Genomic DNA, 23,346 nt, shown 5'->3' on the forward strand with positions numbered 1-23,346 from the left:
TTAGATCTGGAGATTTGGAGCCATTCTGGACAGGAGAGTCTTTGAGTAACCCACCCTCCCCCCCAAAAAATTACCCTAAATAACTTACAAAAAAATAATATCTGGAGGTGGAGCTGTGTCTTATGTGCTAGAGTGCTACCCTTGAGCAACAAAGCTCAGTGACAGCACCTGGGTTCTTAGTTCAGGCCCCAGGGCTGGATACAAAACAAAACAAAAACCAAATAAATTCAGGGCCTGAAAGTATATGGTATGTCCTGAGAGTTCAGAGGGAATAGAATAGAATGGTGGGGAACTACAACTGGAAGGGAAGGTTTAAAGCAGGGAAGGATATTCAGGTCCCTATTGGGACTCAACCAGTGGTTCTATTCTTTCAGACACTGAGGATTTACTGAGTAGCAGTACTGTCTCAGGCTTCTGCTTTCTTATTCATCGAAGAGTTCGGTGTCTCTTCTCACTGTTCCTGGTAAGAGATGACTGAGATATGAGAGGGAAAATGAATTTAAATCCTGAGTTAAAAATGTCAGATGACTAATGGAATTAGTGAATGGGTAAGGAAAGAGTTTGGGCATTCCAAACAGCAGTTTCCTGCAGCCTACTAGTCAACCCTTTGTCTTTCATTAAATATATCTTATTCTCCCATCCCCTCTCTCCCTGGTGATGGCTTAGATTGTTAGTTTTGTGCATAGAAATCTCTGGCATCTGGTGTGTGCCCCAAGCCAGAAATGGAGGCACGCTCTAATTCCTGAAGTAAGATGAGTGGTATATGTTTTCAGAAAGCCTGTTTATATAAGGAAGAATCTGGAAGCAGCCTAAATGCCTTAAACCAACCCTGGGGAAGGTTAAGACAATTCTGTGCTAGCTACTAGACAGACTTTTAGGTAGCTAAAGCAGAAAACTCCTCTGCTGATGTGCATCATTACAAGATTATTTACATATGAATCAAATTAAGAGCAGAAGGCCCTTCACTGGGTTTGGAGCTTTTAGCTTTGTGTGTGTGTGTGTGTGTGCGTGCGTGTGTGTGTGCGTGCGCGCGCGTGCGCACGCGCACATACACTAATGTGCCCATGCTCATGCCTGTGCTTGTCTTGGGGCTTTAACTCAGGGCCTAGGCATTGACCCTGAGCTAATTCTGCTCAAGGCTAGCTAGCACTCTATCACTTGAGCCACAGCACCACTTCCATCTTACTTCCATCTTTTTCTGTTTATGTTGTCCAGAGGAATCAAACCCAGGGCTTCACATATGCTAGGCAAGCACTATAACACTAAGCCATATTCCCAGTCCATATCTACAATATATATATTGAACAAATGGCTCTGCCATTTGAGCCACAGCCCCCCTTCTGGCTTTTTTACTGGTTAATTGGAGAAAGAGTCTCACGGTCTTTCCTGCCTGGAATGGCTTTGAACTCCCCCCCCCAGATCTCAGTTTTCTGAGTAGCTAGGACTACAGGTGTGAGCCGCTGGTATTCAGCTTAGACCTTTCTGTTATGTTTGTAACATGTATGGCAATTTAGCTGGGACATTCTGATAGAGATGTTCAGATTATGTAAAGTACAGTGAAACATTCCTCATGAAGACCTGGGATCTTCAACTCTGTGTTTCCTAATATCACGGGCCATGGACTGAAACCTTAATGTAAAGCGCAAGGTTCAAGCAGTGCCCTCTATCTGGAGTAGCTGTTTCTTTCCTCACCTTCAATTTCTCCAACTTCTTTGTCCTCTTTCATGTGTTCTTACCTCCGTGTGTGTTGATTATCATGCCATCTTCTTTTCCTGAAGTACTTCCCCAACTTCACTTCTTTCTTGACCACCTGAAAAATGTCTACTCATCCTTCTGACTTGAGATGAGATATGCCATAGCCCCAAGATGTCTGGGCTACCTTTGGTCTTCTCTTCTGCCCTTTGATCATCTGTATCCTACTTTACCTTAAGGGGGTCTTCTGTAATTGCAACAGTCATTCTTTGTTATAATTACTTGCAGCAGTAGACACATGCTTACTTTGCTGAGGATACTGTAATGAATAAAAGACAAATGCCTTTAGAGGTGCTTTGTCTCCTGGGAAAGCAACATTTACATAAATAACCACAAGCAAATGAAATGATTATAAATTGGTCAGTTTTCTTTTGAAGGAAGTAAGTGGCAAATTGATATAGATAGGAAAGAGATGTATTCTCCTGTTACTTGACTACACTGTTTAAGGATATTATCTTGAAAGATAATATTATTTGCAGGTAAAGAAAGCAGACTGGATATGATAATATATATATATAGTGTATCAGAACTTGAAAAACCAGTGTATTTTGTATCCTAGGGTCTATTCTCCCCCCTCCCTCTCTCTTCTTTTCCTCTTCTTCCTCCTCCTAGTTGTGGGGCTTGAACTCAGGGCCTGAGCACTGTCCTTGGACTTTTCTCAAGGTTAGAGTTCTACTCTTGAGCCACAGCACCACTTCCAGCTTTTTTTTTTTTTTTTTAATTCTATGTATGTGCCGAGGAATTGAGCCTGGGTCTTCGTGCATGCTAGGCAAGCACTCTACCACTAGGCCAAATTCCTGGCCTTCTTTTTTTTTTTTGTCCAATACTGAGGCTTGAACTCAGAGCCTGGACACTGTCCTTGAGCTTTCTCAATGCTAGTAATCTACCATTTGAGCCACACCATCACTTCCAGGTTTTTCTGTGTATGTGGTACCAAGGAATTGAACCTGGGGCTTCAAAAATGCTAGGCTGGCCTGCCTGCCTGCCTGCCTGCCTGCCTTTCTTTCCTTCTTTCTTTCCTTCCTTCCTTCCTTCCTTCCTTCCTTCCTTCCTTCCTTCCTTCCTTCCTTTTTTTGTGGATCATAGGGCTTGAACTCTCAGCCTGGGTGCTGTTCCTGGAGCTCATCAGCTCAAGGCTACCACCCTACCCCTTGAGCCACAGCCCCACTTCCCATTTACTAGTGGTTAATTAGAGATAAGAATCTTCTGTTCTTTAGTGCCTGGGCTGGCTTTGAACCTTGATCCTCAGATCTCAGCCTCCTGAATAGCTAGGATTACAGATGTGAGCCACCTCGCCTGACTTCATAAAGTCTTTCTGTGGCTGGCTTAGAACTTACTATGTAGCTGGCTTTGAGCATGTGCTCCTCCTTCCTCAGCCTACCTCAGAACTTACATTTCCAGTATATGTAAGATGTATATGTCAGGTATATGTCACTATGCTCAGCTATAGCACACATCTTAAAAGACTTGGCTCTACATGTCTAAACCCCAGCACAATTCCTGGCTTAGGGTACATGCTCAAAAAGTTTCTGAGGAATTTTGGTTTGGTGTTATTTATCTTCTAAATCTTGGTCATTGTCATCCTGTTTTGTTTGACATTAAGTGTAACAAATTCCTAGAAGCAGCAGGTTGGTAATAGGAAGAAAGATTTTGGCTCATGTTTTTTGTTGTTGTTCATTTGTTTGTTTTCCTTGCCGGTCCTGGGGCTTGAACTCAGGGCCTGAGCACTGTCCTTGGGTTTTTTTCAAGGCGAGAGCTCTACCATTTGAGCCACAGCACCACGTCTGCCTTTTTCTATGTATGTGGTATAGAGAAATTGCACATTGGTCTTTGTGCGTGCTAGGCCAGCAATCTACCATTAGGCTGAACCTCTGGTCTCTGGCTCATGGTTTTTGAGGTTTCTTTCTTTTCTTTCTTTGCCAGTCCTGGGCTTGCGCTCAGGGCCTGAGACCTGTCCTTGGACTTTCTCAAGGCTAGAGCTCTACCTCTACCACTTGAGCCTCAGCACTACTTCTGGCTTTTTTCTATGTATTTGGTACCAAGGAATCGAACTCGGGTCTTTGTGTATGCTAGGCAAGCACAAAAGTCTCACGGACTTTTGTGCCTGGGATGGCTTTGAACTGAGATCCTTAGATCTCAGCCGCCTGAGTTGCTAGGATTACAGGCATGAGCCACCAGCAAAATGAAATTTGAGCTCTGATCTTTTGCCCTCCAAAATTTGTTATCTGGTCCAATTATATAGCATTTGTAAATGTTAGGACTTTAATATTTTGGGAAATGCTTCTATGGAACAGATTTAGAAGGATGCTGTTTTGGGTGGGTGTTAAAGGAATTTCAATTTTTTTCTGGCTTAGGTATCCAGCTCACATAGAAGACATTGACTACGAAGAAGGAAAAGTACTCATCCATTTTAAGCGTTGGAACCATCGTTATGATGAGTGGTTCTGTTGGGACAGTCCTTATTTACGTCCTTTAGAGAAAATACAGCTGAGGAAAGAGGGCTTACAAGAAGAGGATGGATCTTCTGTGAGTAACAAAGCTGGGGGGCTATAATGAGCAGGGTCAGCCATTGGGCAATTTGATGTTCTTTTTGAAAGTCAATAGCTGCTGCACAGTCATTGTTTTAGCTTATAGTTGTAACCCTGAGATCTCGGTGGTACCTGGGGCTCCCTTTTTTCTTTTTGGTTGTGGGGTTTGAACTCAGGGCCTGCCTCTGTTCCTTGAGCTCTTTTGCTCAAGGCTAGAGATCTACCACTTTGAGAACAGCTCCACTTCCAGTACTCTGGCGATTAATTGGAGATAAGAGTCTCACAGATTTTCCTGCTCCGGCTGGCTTTGAACTGTGATCCTCAGATCTCAGCCTCCTGAGTAGCTAGGATTACAGGCCACCAGTAATCAGCATACCTGGGGTTTTTTAACAAATTTCAGTCTTCATTTGTTTAATGTGATTGGCATTAACAGCTCACAAACGTAATTTTCCCAAAGCTACATTGATGATTAATGGTACCTTACTTGTCTTTATACCATCATTATTTTTCTGGCCTCTAGAACACCGCCTGGCACATAATATATATTCAGTAAATATTTGTTGAGAAAACAACAAAGACATGAATTTTAGACTCACTGTGTCTAGAATACTGTATGTACATTAGATACTCTAGATCATTTATTAAGCTATCTCTTTTATTAAGTAGCACAACAATTTTATTCATGGATTCTGTGCTAGTACCATATACAAGGTCTCTTAGAACCCTTGAAGAATTTAGAATCAATTGCACTACATTTCTAACTTTTATCATTGTGTCTGGAGCTCTTATTAACTGCAATATGACATATAGAAGATTAGTTTTAATTTTTTCCTTTTTTTTGCCAGTCCTGGGGCTTGTACTCGGGGCCTAGGCACTATCCTTGAGCTTTCTCAAGGCTAGCACTCCACCACTTGAACCACTACTTCTGGCTTTTCTGTGTATGTGGTACTGAGGAATTGAACCCAGGGTTTCATGAATGCTAGGCCACACTCCTGGTCCTTATGTTTTTTAAGTAGACATTGAAACATCCATAGTAGTCTTTCCACTTAAGATCTGCTTCAGCTGGATTCTGTTTTCTTTTTGCCAGTTCTGGGGCTTGAACTCAGGGCCTGTGCACTGTCCTTGTACACTTTTTGCTCAAGGCTAGCACTCTGCCACTAGAGCCTCAGAGCTACTTCCGGCTTTTTCTTTGTATGTGGTACGGAGGAATCAAACCCAGGGCTTCATGCATGCTAGCCAAGCACTCTACCACTAGGCTACACTCCTGGCCCTGGATTCTGTTTTCTATTTTAACCTTCACCAGGGAACATAATCTCTAGCTGGCCTTTTTGGTTTCATTTTGTTCTTTTAATTTGGGCTTGTTTGATATTGTTCCTTTTGATTATTAAGTACCTATTCTACATAATTTATCAATGCAAACTATGTGTTGGTAAGGTAGTACAGTATATAAAAGATGTTTCCCTTGGCAAAGACCTTTGTAGAAATGTGAGTCCTGTTAAATAGCATGAATGCTGTCTTCCTGAAGATAAATAGCCTCATTCTTTCCAGCTCCTAAATGGAATGTGCTTCTTATTGGCCCTGGGCTCTTCAATTTGCTTTCATAGTATATCCTAGATAGGGTTAGATTATCCTCAGAATTGTGCTTTATCTGCCCAGATCTCCCTGGCTTGGAGAAGTCTTGTGTCCCAACCTTCTTCTAACTCCCTGTGCTGAACATCAGAATCTTATTCCTCCATTTCAGTAGCTATTCCCTTCCCATTCTCTTACTCATCCTAGTTCTTATGAATTCTGGTACAATTTACATTCTACAAAATTTAGGTGATAACAGGATCTTTAATTTTAATTTTTTGTTTTTTTTTTAGGAATTTCAAATAAATGAACAGGTGCTTGCTTGTTGGTCTGATTGTCGATTTTACCGGGCCAAAGTCACTGCTGTTAACAAGGATGGTAAGGCATTTGAGTTGTTATTTTCAGTCCTGATAATAGGGGGAAGTGCGTAATATGCGAATCTGATAGTACATTGTCATTGTTTACTGCCTGTGAGTCCTCTTCAACTTATATCAGGAGTTAGGAAAAAATTTGTAAATGGATATCAGGGGTTTCTGCTCTGGCTTTACTACTTAAAACTGTATTAATAAAAGGGGGAGGGTTTAGCTCCTTGTCCCTTCCAGCTCTTGTGTTTTAAACTAGTCTGTTGTCATTGTGATGAGAAGTGTGTGGAATGTCTAGGAGTTCTTAATATGATTGGTAAAGTAAATTTCTATGGTTCCTTTTACTTAATTTGGTAATATTTAAAAATATGATTAGATTGAGCATGTTTGAGGGTAGAAATTCAGATGCTTGCAAACAGATACTGAGTTGGATTGCCTTTGCCAGTATGTGAGGAGATAGGACATGGAACTTGATTCAGAAAGCTTCATTTTGCTAATATTAGGGAAGGAGAAGGTACTGAGGCTAATATGCCTCAGAAGTCAGAATCCAGGCATTCAACTCTGGGTCCTAGTAATATTTTTCTGATATTCTATCAGGATGTTTGCAGTGTGGCTATGAATGTTTAGAGCTGTAAGGCAGGTGTGTTACAGCTGTTGATAGAGGTGATTTATAAAGTCAGATTGAGGGCCGAGGATATAGTTCTGTGGTAGAACACTTCTCTAGCATATATGTGTGGTCCTTTGTTTGACAACCAGCACTAGTGGGGAAAAAAGTTTAAAAACCACATTTTTTTTTTAATTCAGTAAAATTCTTTACATGTTTATTCAGTATCCTGCTAGTTGCTTGGCACTGGCCTGATCAGTGTTCCTCCCTCTCTCCCTCCCTCCTTTCCTTCCTTCTTTACTTTCTCTCTCCTTCCCCCCTCCCTCCCCCTCTTCTCCCTCCCTTCCTGTCGGTCTTTCTTTTGGTCTTGGGGCTTGAACTCAAGGTCTGGGCACCATCCCTGAGCTTCTTTTGTTCAGGATTAGCACTCTAACACTTGAGCCACTGTTCCACTTCCAGTTTTTGAGTGATTATTTGGAGATAAGAGTCTCATAGAGACTTTGCCTAGGCTGGCTTCAGACCTCCATCCTCAGATGTCAGCCTCTTGTGAAGCTAGTATTACAGGAATGAACCACTGGCAGCCCACTTCCTAAATTAATCAAAATAAATCCTTAATCACTGCACAACTTTCTCTTTATTTGTTCTATTTATTTAGTGCCAGTACTGGGGCTTGAACTCAAGGTCTAGGTGCTGTTACTGGGTTTTTTTTTGCTCAAAGCTAGTGCTCTATCACTTAATCCACAGCTCCACTTCCAGCTTTTTATAGGTAGTTTACAGGAGATAAAAGTCTCACAAACTTTCCTGCCCAAGCTAGTTTAGAACAATCCTCAGATCTCAGCCTCTTGAGTATCGAGGTTTATAGGTGTGAGCCACTGGCTCCTGGCTAAACCAACTTAAAAAAATTTTTTTTCCCTCTCTTTTTGGTCAGTCATGAGACTTGAACGCTGGTCTTGAGCACTGTCCCTGAGCTCTTCAGCTCAAGGCTACCACCCTACCCCTTGAGACACAGCCCCACTTCCAGTTTTCTAGTTAATTGGAGATAAGAGTCTCATAGGCTTTAGTGCCCGGGCTGGCTTTGAACCACAATCCTCAGATCTCAGTCCCCTGAGTAGCTAGGATTACAGGTATGAGCCTCTGTGCCTAGCTTAAAAAATATTTTTTTGTGTTGTTTTTTTAAGTAGTTGTACAAAGGAGTTACCATTCAACAAATAAGTTTATGAATACAGTGCATTTTGATTGATACTGCCTTTCATTATTCTCGCTCTTCTGTCCCAACCAAACCCCTCTCCTCAATTCTCTCTTTCTTTCATCCTTTCTCCCCTCTTCCCTTTCTTTCTTTTTTTTTTTTTGCCAGTCCTATGCTTGAGCTCAGGGCCTAAGCACTGTCCTTGGATTTTCTCACGGTTAGAGCTCTACCACTTGAGCCTCAGCACCACTTCTGGCTTTTTTCTATGTATGTGGTACCGAGGAATTGAGCCTGGGCCTTTGTGCATGCTAGGCAAGCATTCTACCACTAGGCCAAACTCCTGGCCCTCCCTTTTTCCCTTTTCCCTTTCTTTCTCCCTTCCTCCCTTCCTCCCTTTCTCCCTTCTTCTCTTTCTTCCTTTCTTCCTTTCTTCCTTTCTTCCTCTTCCTCTTTCTCTGTTGTAGGGCTTGAACTAAAGACCTGGGTGCTGGTCCTGAGCCTCTTTGTGCTCAAGGCTAATGCTCTACAGCTTCAGCCATAGTGCCACTACCAGTTTTTGAGTGGTTAATTGGATATAAGAATCTCATGGAAACTTTTTCTTCATGCTGGCTTCAAACTGATCCACAGATCTCAGCCTCCTGAGTAGCTAGGATTACAGGTGTGAGCCACTGGTTTCTGGCTCAATTTTCTTAATTTTGTAGGATATTTATTGAATATTAGGATTGTATTCTTCCTCCATACCAGTAACCCAGCTTATTTTTGCTTAAAGCTTACATATTATTTCTAGTCTTTTTAGGAATAGACATAATTAGGTGTCAAAAAGAAATTAAAAGCATACTCTGCCTTTTCAGATTCTTCTTTCTTTCCTTTTCTGTTGGTCTTGGGGCTTAACTCAGAGCTTGGGCTCTATCCCTTAGTCTCTTTGTGCCACAGCACTGTTTGCAGCTTTTTCTGTTTAAATAATACTGAGAAATTGAATCCAGGGCTTCATTCGCGATAGGCAAGCAGTCTACCACTGAGTCGCATTCCCGGCCCTCAGATTCTTAGTTCTTTTATTGACTTTTGATATGAAATACATATAATTTTTTTAGTTGAATGTTTTACACTGTGCAACATTTTGTTTTGTGTTTTGGTGCTGGCACTGGGGCTTGAACTCAGGGCTGCCAGCTCTTACTCACGTTTTTTTGCTTATGGCTAGCAATCTACTGTTTGTATCACACCTCCTCTTTTGACTTTCTGGGTTTAATTGGAGATGGTCTCAAGGATTTATCTGCCTGGCTACAAACTTCAGCTCTCAGATCTCAGCCTTCTGAGTAGATAGGATTATAGGGAATAGCTAGGGAGCCATCGCTGCTCCTATTATTAGTAAGGATTCTTTTGTGTGTATTGTGTGCTGATACTGGGTCTTGAATTCAGAACTTCTTGCTCTTGCTCAGATTTTTTTTTTGTTCAAGGCTAATGCTTTGTCATTTAAGCCACACTTCCACTTTTTTTTTTCTTTTGTTTCTTTTTTCTTGTTAATTGGAAATACAAGTGCTGAGGATTTTCTTTTTCTGCTGGCTTCAAACCTTGATTCTCAGATATTAATTAGCCTCCTGATTAGCTAGATTAACAGGCCTGAGACTCTACTAATATATATTCTTTTTTTTTTTTGGCCAGTCCTGGGGCTTGAACTCAAGGTTTGAGCACTGTCCTTGGGCTTTCTCAAGGCTAGAGCTCTACCATTTAAGCCACAGCATCATTTCTGGCTTTTTTCTATGTAGATGGTACTGAGGAATTGAACACAGGTCTTCATGTATGCTAGGCAAGCACTTTATCACTAGGCCAAACTCCCGGCCTCTTTTTTTTTTTTTTTTCCCCCGCCAGTCCTTAGGCTTGAACTCAAGACCCAAGCACTGTCCATGGGTTGTTCTTAAAGCTAGGGCTCTACCAGTTGAGCCACAGTGCCACTTCTAGTTCTTTTTTTATGTATGTGGTACCAAAGAATCAAACCCAGCTCTTTGTTCGTGCTAGGCAAACACTCTGCCACTAAGCCAAACTCCTAGTCCCTAATGTATATTCTTCATATACATAAATGTGTTCCTGAAAAAACTGTAACTTGATTTATGCTGAGTCCTTGGGGAATGCTTGACCTTGAGTTTAGATGAAAGTGCTAGGGAGTGCAGGAGTCACTTTTTAGATAAAAGAGGTACCAGTGAGAAGGGAGCAGCATTTCTTTTTTGTTTCAGTGATGTCCTAGAATCCCTGGGAACAGAAATGGAAGTAAGGGGATTGGATGCGGGAAGTGCAAAGGAGAGGAAGATTGGGGGGGAGGGGGAAGGTTTGGGGTCTTAGAAGCCCTGCCTTAGAGGAATAGAAGAGGGAATTTTTTTTTTCATCTAGCATTTGAAGAGTAACACATTAACCTAAAACAATTTATCCCAGCTGCTTGGCATTGTGGAATAAGAGATCTGGTGTGAGGTAGAATGAAGACAGTGCTGAAATGGAAAGGTTCAGGACAGAGACAAGGTGGTTCAAATAAATCGTTAGAATACCTGTCTACAGGGTTTTGTTGCTGGTATGGGTCTTAAGGCTTCTGTAATTGTTATTTAAAGACTAAATGTCACTGGGAAAAGCTTACATATTATTTCAAGTCTACATTATTGGCTTAATTAGGATTTTTTTTTTTTGCCAGTCCTGTGGCTTGAACTCAGGGCCTGAGCACTGTCTTGGGATCTTTCAAAGCTAGCAGAATACCATTTGAAGCACAGCACCACTTTCAGCTTTTTCTGTGTATGTGGTACTGATGAATCGAACCCTGGTCTTTGTGCATGCTAGGAAAGCACTCTACCTCTAGGCCAAATCCCAGTAGGATTTTTACATAGTTTTAAAAACTGGATTAACTAAATTAGGCCCTGGTGGCACTGTCTGTAATCATAGTACATAGGGAGACTTCTGGCAAGAAGATTAAAATTTCTAGGCAAACCTCACCTACCCAGTAAGTTTGAGGCCAACTTAAACTATATGGTGAAACCCTGCTTCAGAAACATGCAAGAGCCTGGAAGGTGGTCTAGTGGAAGAGTGCTTGCCTAGCATGCGTGAAACCCTGGTTTTGATTCCTCTGGAAATAAGCCGGAAGTGGTGTTGTTGTGGCTCAAGTGGTAGAGTGCTAATCTTGAGAAAGCTCAAGGACAGTGCCCTGGCCCCAAGTTCAAGCCCTAGGACTGGCAAAACACATGCGCGCGCACGCACCCCCCCCCTCACATACACACATACACGCACACACATGCCTGCCCAAACTGGGGGGAAAAATATCCTCCCAAAACTGGGGTAATTACAACCTTGCCAAAAAATGAAGGAAAAAAATCTTTTTTTTTTTTCCAGTTATGTTTCTTCCATGAGCTAAAATTAAAAAAGGGAGAGTCTTGAGGTTATGGCTTATTCCTAACATAGTCATTTCCTATCCTCATCTGTTGGCTCCATGTGCTCGGAATTAGAGGATTTTAAATCATTGAAGGACATGAAGAATAAGTAGAGATTTCTATCAGTCAGTTTTCTTAGGCCTGAAGTTCCATACTAAGCATACTAGTGGTGAGGCTCCTTGGAAGAAGGATGAGGGTTGGGAGAATCATGATTGGTGGTTAGAGGGACAGGCTGGACGGTACTGAGATACTATAGTGCTGTTGCTATGTTGAAGGGCTCAGAACTGTGGCTGGTTTAGAGATAAGACAAGTAATTCTTGTTTTGGAATGGAACCCAGGACCTCAAATGCTATGCGAATACGATTTCACTGAACGCCACCCTTCAGTCAAAGATCTTGATTATTAGGTGCTGCCTTTGTGGTTAACTTTATGATTGAAAGTTGTCAGGCAGTGTCTGGAAGAGTTCCCTGGCATGGTGTACCCTTTATTTATTGTAAGTGGCACTTATTCTGTTGTTGTTGTTGTTGTTGTTTTGGTCAGTCATGGGGCTTGAACCCTGGGCCTGGGTGTTGTTCCTGAGCTCTTCAGCTCAAGGCTAGCACTCTACCACTTTGAGCTACAGTGCCACTTCTGGTTTTCTGGTAGTTAGTTGGAGATAAGGGTCTTGGGGTACTTTCCTGCCTGGACTAGCTTTGAACCGTGATCTCAGATCTCAGCCTCCTGAGTAGCTAGGATTACAAGAATGAGCCACTGATGTCCAACTTATAAGTAGTATTTCTGTCTTAGTGCTGCTAGGAGAAGGCTGGGTCAGTGAAATGAATTCATCTTTTATTTATTTATTTATTTATTTATTTATTATTTTTTTTGTCACTCATGGGACTTGAAATCTGGTCCTGGGTACTATCCCTGAGCTCTTAAGCTCAAGGCTACCGCTCTACCACTTAGCCACCGTGCCACTTCCAGCCTTCTGGTAATTAATTGGAGATAAGAGTCTCATGGACATTGTTGCCCCAGCTGGCTTTGAACTGCGATTCTCAGATCTCAGCCTCCTGAGTAGGTAGGATTATAAGCATGAGCCACCAGTGCCCAATGTGAATTTATCTTTGACTTGTTTTTTATTGCTACTATTTACCCCCTTGGTGGTTTTACTGAGTGAGACTCAGCAAGCTAGGGTTGGACTTCTGGCAGCAGCAGCTGCTGGTATAGGGAATTTGGCATGATTGAATCAAATAACAATTGGATGTGTCTCTTGCCTGGGGCTTTCTGCTCTTTCCCTGACCTTTTTTTTTTTTTTTGAGATGGAGTCTTGTTATATTGCCCAACAGAATGGAGGATTCATTCCTATTGAAATGTGGTTCTCTTGCCCATTTTTATTTGTGCCTTGCAATGGGGTGTGAACTCAAGGCTATCCCTGAACTTTTTTTTTTTTTTTTTTGTGGGTCAAGGCGCTTGAACTCAGCCAGGGCACTGACCCTGAGCTCTTCAGCTCAAAGCAACTTCCCTACCCCTGGAGCCAAACCCCACTTCCTGTTTTCCTGTGGTTAATTGGAGATAAGTCTCAGGTTCTGGGGCCAGGAGTGTAGCCCAGTGGTAAAGTGCTTTTCTAGCATGCATGAAGCCCTGGGTTCAATTCCTCAGTACCACATTCACTGAAAAAGCCATAAGTGGTGCTGTGGTTCAAGTGTCTTTTGCCTTGAGCAAAAGAATGCTCAGGCTCGATGAGTTCAAGTCCCAGGACTTGGGGTGGGGGAGAGGGAGACTCAGGTCCTATTGTGCCAGGGCTGGCTTTGAACCTCGATCTTCAGCTTTCAGCCTCCTGAGTAGCTAGGATTACAAGTGTGAGCCACCGTGCCCGGCTCCCTGAGTTTTTTTTTTTTTTTCTGTTTCGTTTTGTTTTTTTTGCTCAAGACTGGCACTTTACCATCTGAGCCAGAGCTCCACTTTCTGCTTTTCTTGGTAATTGGAAGTAAGAATCTCATGGGCTTGCTGGGCGCAGTGGCTTACACCTGTAATCCCAGCTACTCAGGAGGCTGAGATCTGAGGATCAAGGTTCAAAGCCAGCCCAGGCACCAAAGAACAGGACACTCTCAAATTAAACACTAGAAAATGGGAAGTGGAGCTGAGGCCCAAGGGGTAGGACAGTAGCCTTGAACTGAAGAACTCAGGGACAGTGTCCAGGCCCAGAGTATAAGCCCCATGACCCACAAGTAAAATAAAATAAAAGATCTTATAGGTTTTTCCTTCTTGTGCTGGCTTCAAACCCTGATTCCACAGATATCAGCCTCCTAAGTAGCTAGGACTGTGTGCATGAGCCACCAGTGCTTGGCTTGAACTGTGAATGTTTAACTTGTGTGAGTGAATAGATTCAGTTCTTCTTCCTTATAAAATGCTCATTTGAGGATCATGTGATTCCCCTTTTCCAGTTCAATGTGTCAGCTAGTGACTACAGTGTGCATTTATAACAGGAGATGCTGTGGAAATAGGTTTACTTCTTCAATTTGGCCACAGCAGTACTAGTTTTTGATTTCCTCATGTATCTAATCTTACATTTGAAATACAGGGAGGCTAGTACCTTGTGAAGAGTTTTGCACAAAGGGGGAAAAAAAGATTTAAGCTCACATATGCAGAAACTCATTTCACTGTTACCTCCCATTGAGGGAAGAGAATGTTATATCCCTTTTAAAGTAATTTGGTTAATACTTAGAATTACTTACTGGTAGTTAGGTACTGGTGGCTCATGCTTGTAATCCTAGCTACTCAGGAGGCTGAAATCTGAGGATCATGGGTGGAATAGAGCCTGGAACAGGAAAGTCCCCATGAGACTTTTTTTTTTTTTTTGCCAGTCCTGGGCTTGAGCTCAGGGCCTGAGCACTGTCCTTAGACTTTCTCAAAGCTAGAGCTTTACCACTTGAGCCTCAGCATCACTTCTGGCTTTTTTTTTTTTTTTTTTTTTCCCTATGTATGTGATACCGAGGAATGGAATCTGGGTCTTCGTGTATGCTAGGCAAGCACTCTACCACTAGGCCAAACTCCCCGCCCTTAAGACTCTTATCTTCAGTTTACCACTGAAATTCTAGAAGTGGTACTGTCACTCAAGTGGGAGAGTGTTAGCTTTAAGCACAAAAGCCCAGGGACAGTGCTCAGGCTGTGAGTTGCAACCCCAGGACTGGCACACATATGCACATGCATGCACACACACGTATCATACACAATTTACGTATTCATCCCTTTCTCTGTGGCTGTGCTACATGCCCTTTTTTTTTTTTTTTTTTTGAAATAGTCTCAATATGTACCCTAGTCTTAGCTTTAAGCTGGAAACTCTCAAATAGTTGATACTGGAAATACCTGTAAAGTTGATAGTTTTCATTCTGAGGTAATTAAACATCATTTATTGATAACATGATGGAGGGTATAGCCATGGGAGGCTTGTCATCCTATACTGTGGGCAAGTCTGTGATCCTAGCACTAGAGAGACAGAAGAGGATCTTAAGTTCAAGGCCAATCTGAATTACACTGTGGGACCCTGTCTGAGCTGCTTCTTGTAGAGTTATTTGTTTCCTTTATTATAGCCTGTTTTCTACTTTCTGGTGTTTTCTGGCCTAATTGTATGTCCTGACACCTTGTTTTTCACTTTCTTTTTTTTCCTTTCTTTCTGTTTTTGGTCATCGTCAGTCGTGGGGCTTAAACTCTGGGCCTGGGCTCTGCCCCTGAGCTCTTCAGCTCAAGGCTAGTGCTCCACTGGAACCACAGCACCACTTCCGGTTTTCTGGTGGTTAATTGGAGATTAGAGTCTCACGGACATTGGTGCCCCAGATGGCTTTGAACGGACATCCTCAGATCTCAGACACCTGAGTAGCTAGGATTATAGGCATGAACCACCAGTGCCCAGCTTGTTAGTCACTTTCTATATTAGTGAAAGCTGTGACAAATATTCACCTTTACTTTGTAAAACCCAGTTATAAAGGTCAGCCTGTCATTGGTAATTGTATGTGACTGTGCTTCTCACATTTGAGCTACATCAGAATTACCTGGAGGATTTCTGTGATTTAGAATTTCTGATTTAGAAACCAGGGGCAACACAGGATGGGTCTGGACTGGGAATGTGGTTTAGTGGTAGATTGCTTGTTTAGCATGCATGAAGCTGCAGGTTTGATTCCTCAGTATCATATAAACAGAAAGTTGGAAGTTGCAGACACCACTAGGCCTAACTCCTGGCCCTCTTCTTATTTTTAAACTTAATTTTATTGTCAGGATGATGTACAGAGGGATTACAGTACATGTGTAAGATAGGGATAATTCTTCTTGAACATTTACTCCCACCCACCATTTTCTCCTATTTTCCTTCCCTCACCCATTTGATTTCTAGCTCCAGCCTATTTTTCCTTTTTATTTTTGACAGAATCTCACTATAGCCAAGTAGCTCAAACTTACGATTCTGCTTTAGCTTCCTTAATGTTGCTATTACAAGCCCAACAATTTAAAAATAATTTATAAAAAACAATTTTTTGAACAAATAGCACCCATCATCTTTTTTGGGGAGGCGGGAGGGGGGGCTGGGAGTTGGACTCTGGGCTTGGGTGCTGTCCCTGATCTCTTCAGCTCAATGCTGCCACCCTACCCCTGGGGCCACAGTGCCACTTCCCCTTTTCTACAGGTTAATTGGAGATAACAGTCTCCTGATCTCTCATGGGGAAACAGAGGAATATTATATATTTGGGCCGGGAGGATGGCCTAGTGGTAGAGTGCTCGCCTATCATGCACAAAGCTCTACAAAGCCCTGGGTTCGATTCCCTGGAACCACATACACAGAAAAAGCCAGAAGGGGCGGCTGTGGCTCAAGTAGCAGTGTTAGCCTTGAGCAAAAATTGTCCAAGGATAGTGCCCAGGCCCTGAGTTCAAGCCCCAGGACTGGCAAAAAAAAAAAAAGGTATTATTGACTCCTAACCCAGAAAACAAATATTCTATTACAGAAGTTAATTATTATTATTATTATTTTTATTTATTTATTTTTGCTAGGCTTGGGCTTGGGCTTGGGCTCAGGGCCTGAGCATTGTCCTTGGACTTTCTCAAGGCTAGCACTCTACCACTTGAGCCTCAGCACCACTTCTGGCTTTTTTCTATGTATGTGGTAGTGAGGAATCGAACCTGGGTCTTCGTGCATGCTAGGCAAGCACTCTACTACTAGGCCAAACTCCCAGCCCCTAATTATTATTTTTTTGTGTGTGGGTCATGAGGCTTGAACTTGGCCTAGATGCAGTCCCTGAGCCCTTCAGCTCAAGGCTACTGCCCTACCCTGGAGCCAAGCCTCACTTCCCATTTTCTAGAGGTTAATTGGAGATGAGTCTCGGGTCCTTTTGTGCCTGGGCTGACTTTGAACCTTGATCCTCAGATCTCAGCCTCCTTAGTAGCTAGGATTACAGGCGTGAGCCACTGCGCCCAGCTTACAGAACTTAATTATGCACAAAATAAATAAGTCTTCATTTTTGTCACATTTGTAATTGTTTTACTACTCTTCATTCTTGGCCTAAATTTGATTTGCAAATTAAAATTGTGTGTGTGTGTGTGTGTGTGTGTGTGTGTGTGTGTGTGTGTGTGTGTGTTGGCATGTCCTGGGGCCTGGACACTGACCCTGCACTTCTTTTGGCCCAAGGCTACCACTTTGAGCCACAGTGGTGGCCTCCATCTTTTTCTGTTTATGTGGTACTAAGGATTCAACACAGGGCATTGTGCATGCTAGCCAGGCACTCTACTACTAAGCCAGATTCCTAACCTTTGTGGTGTTTTTTTTGTTGTTGTTGTTATTGTTGTTTGTTTTTGGTGGGTCAGGTCATGGGGCTGGGACTCTGGGCTTGGGTGCTGTCCCTGAGTTTTTCAGCTCAAGGCTACTGCCCTACCCCTTGAGCCACAAGGCCACTTCCAGTTTTCTATTGTTTAATTGGAGATCCAAGTCTCACAGTCTTTTTTTTTTTTTTGGTAATTAATAGAAGGGTTACATTATATGGGCCGGGAGTTTGGCCTAGTGGTAGAGTGCTTGGCTAGCATGCATGAAGACCAGGGTTCGATTCCTCGGTACCACATACATAGAAAAAAGCCAGAAATGGTGCTGAGGCTCAAGTGGTAGAGCTCTAGCCTTGAGAAAGTCCAAGGACAGTGCTCAGGCCCTGAGCTCAAGCCGAGGACTGGCAAAAAAAAAAAAAAAAAGAATTACATTATATTTGCCAGATAGAAGGTGTGTTACTTCACAAACATTGATAGCCCTTCTCATTTTTTTGTCCCCATTTCCCTCCCCCCAACCCCAAGTCTCATAGTCTTTAGTGCCTGGGCTGGACCTCAGATCTCAGCTTCCTGAGTAGCTAGGATTAGAGACGTGAGCTACCGTGTGTGGCAAGCACATAGTTTTCTTGGATATAAGAAAACTGAATTTTTTTTTTTATGACAGTCTTGGGGCTTGAACTCAGGGTCCCTTGGACGCTTTTTGCTCAAGGCTAGCACTGTTCCACTTGATCCACAGCCACTTCTGGCTTTTTTCTGTGCATGTGGTTCCAGGGAATTAAACCCAGGGCTTCATGCATGCTAGGTGTGCATTCTAGGAGAGTATGTTACCACTAGGCAATGCTCCTGGCTCCTGAATTTGCTTTTTTTGTTGTAGTGCCAATACTGGGAATCAGACTCAAGGCTTTCTGCATGCTAAGTAGGCATTCTATTACTGTGTTACATCATTAGAACTGAGTGTAATCCTTAGAAAATTTTAATTCATGCCAAACACTGATAACTCACACCTATAACTCTAACTCCTCAAGAAGCTTAGATCTGGGAGTTGGAGTTTAAAGCCAGCCAGGGTAGACAACTCTTGAAACTCTTCAGTTAATCAGCAAAAAGTTGGAACTGGAGGTGTAGCTCAAGTGGTAGAGTCCTATCCTTGAGCAAAAATACCAAAGAGAGCCAGGTACAGTGGCTTATGCTTGTTATCCTAGCTATTCAGGAGGCTGAGATCTGAGGATCCTGGTTCAAAGCCAGCCCCAGGCATTGAAGTCCATGAGATTTTTTTATCTCCGATTAGGCAGTAGAAATTGGGAAGTGGGGCTATAACTCAAGGGGTAGGGCAGTAACTTTGAGCTGAAGTGTTCAAGGCTAGCACCCAGGCCCCCAGAGTATAAGCCCCATGACCCCTTGGGGGAAAAGAAAAAGCCATGGAGGTCCAGAGTATTGATAGACCCCTCCCCCCAAAAAAAATCACATAAGTTTATCATGTGGTTGGAACTCCCTTGTGTTTATACATTGAAAGTTGCTGCTTTCATGAAACTGTGAGTTAAAATCATATCTTCTTGAATTTTAGGTACTTACACTGTGAAATTTTATGATGGAGTAGTTCAGACTGTCAAACATATTCATGTCAAAGCTTTTTCCAAAGATCAGGTGAGAATTGTGGTTTTGTGCTTTGTGTTATGACAATAATGCTAACATTGTACTTGTGTTTCTCAAATAAAGACATATTTGTTTATGATTACAAGTCTTTATTTCCTCCATCTAACACATTTCCACTACAAAGTAACACACATATTTTCAAAAGTTGTAAAGATCTGTTTATTTGCCAGTTTTTTTACATTTTTAAAAATTGTTACAGAAGTCAGGTAAAGAGTACACTTCCTGCTCCTTTTAACACATGTTCTTTTTTTTTAAAAAAAAATGCTGAATCCCTACTGCTTTTCTCATCTTTTCTCAAAAGTATCTGATAATAACTTTTCATTCCCTGGTTATATCCTACTTCCACGGATGCTTCCCATTACTGGGAACTGTTGAAATGTTTATTGAGACCTAGAGCAGCATACATTTTATCCTTATCTTCATGACTTAATAATTTACAGAACTACCCTATGCCATTGATTTAGCAGCCTTTTAAGCTAGGTTTGTCTGGTTTGAGAATCTTGTGTCTGGGGTTAGGGAAGTCTAATTTCTGATACTAGAGATAGGGTCCACAAAACTGTAAGTCCCTTCCATATCTCTTTTCTTTTTTCTTTTTTTTTTTTTTTTTTTTTTTTTTTTGCCAGTCCTGGGCTTGGGCTCAGGGCTTGAGCACTGTCCTTGGACTTTCTCAAGGCTAGAGCTCTACCACTTGAGCCTCAGCACCACTTCCGGCTTTTTTCTATGTATGTGGTACCGAGGAATCGAACCTGGGTCTTCATGCATGCTAGGCAAGCACTTTAACCATTAGGCCAAACTCCCGGCCCCATCTCTTTTCTTTTTAAGTCTTTTTTTTTTTTTTTTTTTGTGGGTCATGGGACTTGAACTCTGGGCCTGGGTGCTATCCCTGAGCTCTTCAGCTCAAGGCTACTGCCATATCCCTTGAGCACTTCCCATTTTCTAGTGGTTAATTGGAGATAAAAGTCTTACTTCTTTTATGCCGGGGCTGGCTTTGAACTGCAATCTTCAGATCTCAGCCTCCTGAGTAGGTAGGATTACTGTGGTGAGCTACCTCACCTGGCTTTTTTTTTTGTTAAAGTCTCTTTTGAATTCATGTTTTAATGAAAAGTTGAGAGGAGTATAAAGACCCAAAATTTTATATTGGTGTGTTCTTAAAATTTTTTATTCATATTCGTGTTGACAGTTAAGCAAGTTAGCAAATTTTTTTGTTGCTGGTTACTCATCTTTGGATAGTCATCCATGACACAGTATTTAGTAATTCTTTGACTTCTTTTGTCTTTTCTTCTGATAACTATGTTTCAGATTCTTCTGTGTATACATTGAAAATTGAGGCATGATACCTTTCTTTTAATTTTTACTTTAGTTTTTAATGTATCGGGACTATGACTTGAATTTAGGATTTTGAGTCCTCTCCTGGCTTGTTTGCAGGCTGGGTATCTTGACTTATATGAGTCACAGCTCTACTTCTGGCTTTTTAGTGGTTAATTGGAGATAAGAGTCTGATGGAATCTTCTGCCTGGGCTGACTCAGAACTTGAATCCTCAGCTGTCAATCTCATGAGTAACTAGGATTACAGACATGAACCAAGCCACTTCTGCCCTGCATGGCTACATACATTATTATTACCACCACCACCACCACCACCACCACTACCACTATTATTATTATTATTATTATTAGGGGAGGTTGTGCTGATACTTGGGCTTAACCTCACAGCCTGAACTCTGTCCCTTAACTTTTTTGCTCAAGACTAGTGATCTGCTGTTTGAGTCACAGCTCCATTTTCAGCTTTTTGCTGGTTAATTCGAGATAATTTCATATGCTTTCCTATTGGACTGGCTTTGAACCACAGTTCTCACACCTTCCTAGTAGCTATGTTTACAGGCATGAGCTACTGGTTCCTGTCCTTGATTTTACTTTTTATTTTTGAGTTACTATACTTTTGAACTATGAAGGGGTTTCATTGTGATAGTTCCATACATGCACCTAGTGTAACATGATACCTTTAAAGACAGACTGTATTTTTTTTTTTTTTTTTGCCAATCCTAGGGCTTGAACTCAGGGCCTGAGTACTGTCCTTGGGCATTTTCCTCAAGGCTGGTACCCTGCCACTTTAGCCACAGCACCACTTCCTGCTCTTCTATGTATCTTGTTCCAAGGAATCGAACCCATATCTTTTACCACTGGGCCAAACTCCTGGCCCTAGACTGAAGTTACCTCTTTTTTTTTTTTTAAGTGTACAGAGTGGTTACAGTTACATAAGTCAGGTAAACTTACATTTATTTTTAAACAATGTTACTCCTTCCTGAGCTCTCTCCCAGTTTTTCCTTCCCATCCTACTCACAAGCTGTGTAGTTCATTTTCAGCAGTGTCTAGAGAATATCACTGATACATTCGTTCACCCTGGTCTCTCTCTATTTCTGTGTGCCTCTTTACCCTCTCAAAGACACATAAATGGACAAACAGGACAGGAAAGAAAATGAAGCTATCAACAACAAACAAAGCCTCTTGTTTCTCCTTTCTAGAGTTCATTTTGATAAATCTTACTTCATATGATAGATGTTCATAGGCGTTGCATCTTTGTGTTCCTCTCCTAAGAATATCATCCTTTGGTCTCAGTGTGTGTTAATGTTTTTAACTTTTTCTGCTTTTCCTCTACAGTATTGATACAGTTATAAAATTTTGGCCCTGGATGATGCTTTTGCTTTGATTATTTGAAGAGTCATACTCTAGACTACAATGTTATTTTGCCCTTTGATTTGGCATTTTTGACATTAAGTTGGTGGAATGAGTTAAAATAAGAGCCAAAATATGAATTTATCTGATTTGGCACATTGTATCTTGACACACACACACGCGCACACACACACACACGCGCACACACACACACACACACACACACACACACACACACACACACCGGTGAAAATTCAGGTCTCCAGATGACAGGTATTAATGGTTGATGTAGTATAATAGCATCACAGCACTTTGGCTTGGAGATGGAGCCTTATTGAGATTTGTTCCTGTTTCATCTCTTAAGTTTTGTATGTGGCTCCCTTGATATCTTGATATCTGATATCCACCAAACACAAGGCCAATGCCTCCTGAACTTTGATTTTTCAAGATATAATAGTCTGACTAAAGATAACTGACATGGATAGTTTCAGAGGTTTTTTTGTTTTGTTTTGTTTTTTCATAGTATTAGACTGGATTGAATTTTTTCCTTTTTGTTATTTTAGTAACTTTTTTTAGCTTACAAAAATAATATATTTGTTGGAGAAATCTGAAAAATCCCGTCATCCATATATATATGTTATATATAATATATAACATGTGTATATGCATATGTGTATATAACACATATATACACACATATGTATAACATGTACATATATACATTTATGTATTTGTCCTTTTATGTTATATATATTTGCTCTTAACATTTTGGGTACATATCTTTATCCTTACAATTTTTTTGGCAGGGGTGGGGGGCTAGCTCGGGGGCATCCCTGGTGCTTCATCTCGGCCTGGGCACTGGTCCTTGAGCACTTTTTACTCAAGGCTAGCGCTGCTACTTGAGCCACAGCACCACTTCCAGCCTTTTCTGTGTATGCAGTATGGAGGAATTGAACCTAGGGCTTTGTGCATACTAGGCAGCAGTGTACCACTAGGTCACATTCCTCGCCCCTTACAATATTTTTTGTTGATAGTATATGCAAATGTATATGTTTCCAAAATTGGTATATTACTATTGTATAACTTATTCTCTTCTCTTAACAAAATAACATTTCCTCAAGTTTCTCAGACTTCGTGGCTTTTTAATAGCTGTGCAGCATTTACAATCTGTATGCATCTGTCCAATTCCTAAGTGGGCAGTAAGGACATTTGTAGATCTAGGTGCAAAATCAAATTATTTTGCTAGCAATTGCTGTTTTTTGACATTTATTTCAGTTTACAAGTATAAACTTTAAAAAACGTAACAGAAGCATATATTTTTAAATCTTTTGACTCAGACTTCTTTTTTTTTTTTTTGCCAGTCTTGGGCTTGTGCTCAGGGCCTGAGCACTGTCCTTGGACTTTCTCAAGGCTAGAGCTCTACCACTTGAGCCTCAGCACCACTTCCAGCTTTTTTTTCTACGTATGTGGTGCCTAGGAATCGAACCCGGGTATTCGTGCATGGTAGGCAAGCACTTTAACCACTAGGCCAAACTCCCAGCCCGACTCAGACTTCTTATATATCTTTCTGGTTGGGTAGTTGCTCTTCATATTTTGGCCTTACTCATAGTATATGGCTTTTTTTTTTTTTCGAAATAATTTTGGGGATTTGAAAAAATGTTATTTCCCCTAGGGATTTTTTTTTTTTTTTGGTAAGTTTCTTCTGGGGAACAGATTAAACCTTTGCTTCTATTGTGTTCTAGATGCTAAGGATATCAGGAATATGGCATGGTTCTCTGCTCCATGAGGACTTAGCAGAGAGCTATACACACAAACTTAATTATCCAGAGACTTCAGAGCTGGCTTT

General features: G+C 41.6%; 1 protein-coding gene across 3 annotated transcripts in view; it reads left to right on the forward strand.

The window, feature by feature from the left end:
• The window catches only part of Phf20 (PHD finger protein 20), a 92,636-nt gene that overhangs the window by 28,952 nt on the left and 40,338 nt on the right, over positions 1-23,346 (forward strand). For 2 of the 3 annotated variants that reach the window (XM_090352262.1, XM_090352263.1), the window contains exons 3-5: positions 4,107-4,278; positions 6,143-6,227; positions 18,739-18,818. In XM_090352262.1, the coding sequence (XP_090208388.1) occupies positions 4,107-4,278; positions 6,143-6,227; positions 18,739-18,818 (337 nt within the window). The remainder of the gene's footprint in view (positions 1-4,106; positions 4,279-6,142; positions 6,228-18,738; positions 18,819-23,346) is intronic. The other variant, XM_090352264.1, reaches the window with a different exon arrangement.

Source organism: Megascapheus bottae, chromosome 18 (assembly GCF_031878675.1).
Source record: "Megascapheus bottae isolate mThoBot1 chromosome 18, mThoBot2.hap1, whole genome shotgun sequence".
Taxonomy (NCBI): Eukaryota; Metazoa; Chordata; class Mammalia; order Rodentia; family Geomyidae; genus Megascapheus; species Megascapheus bottae.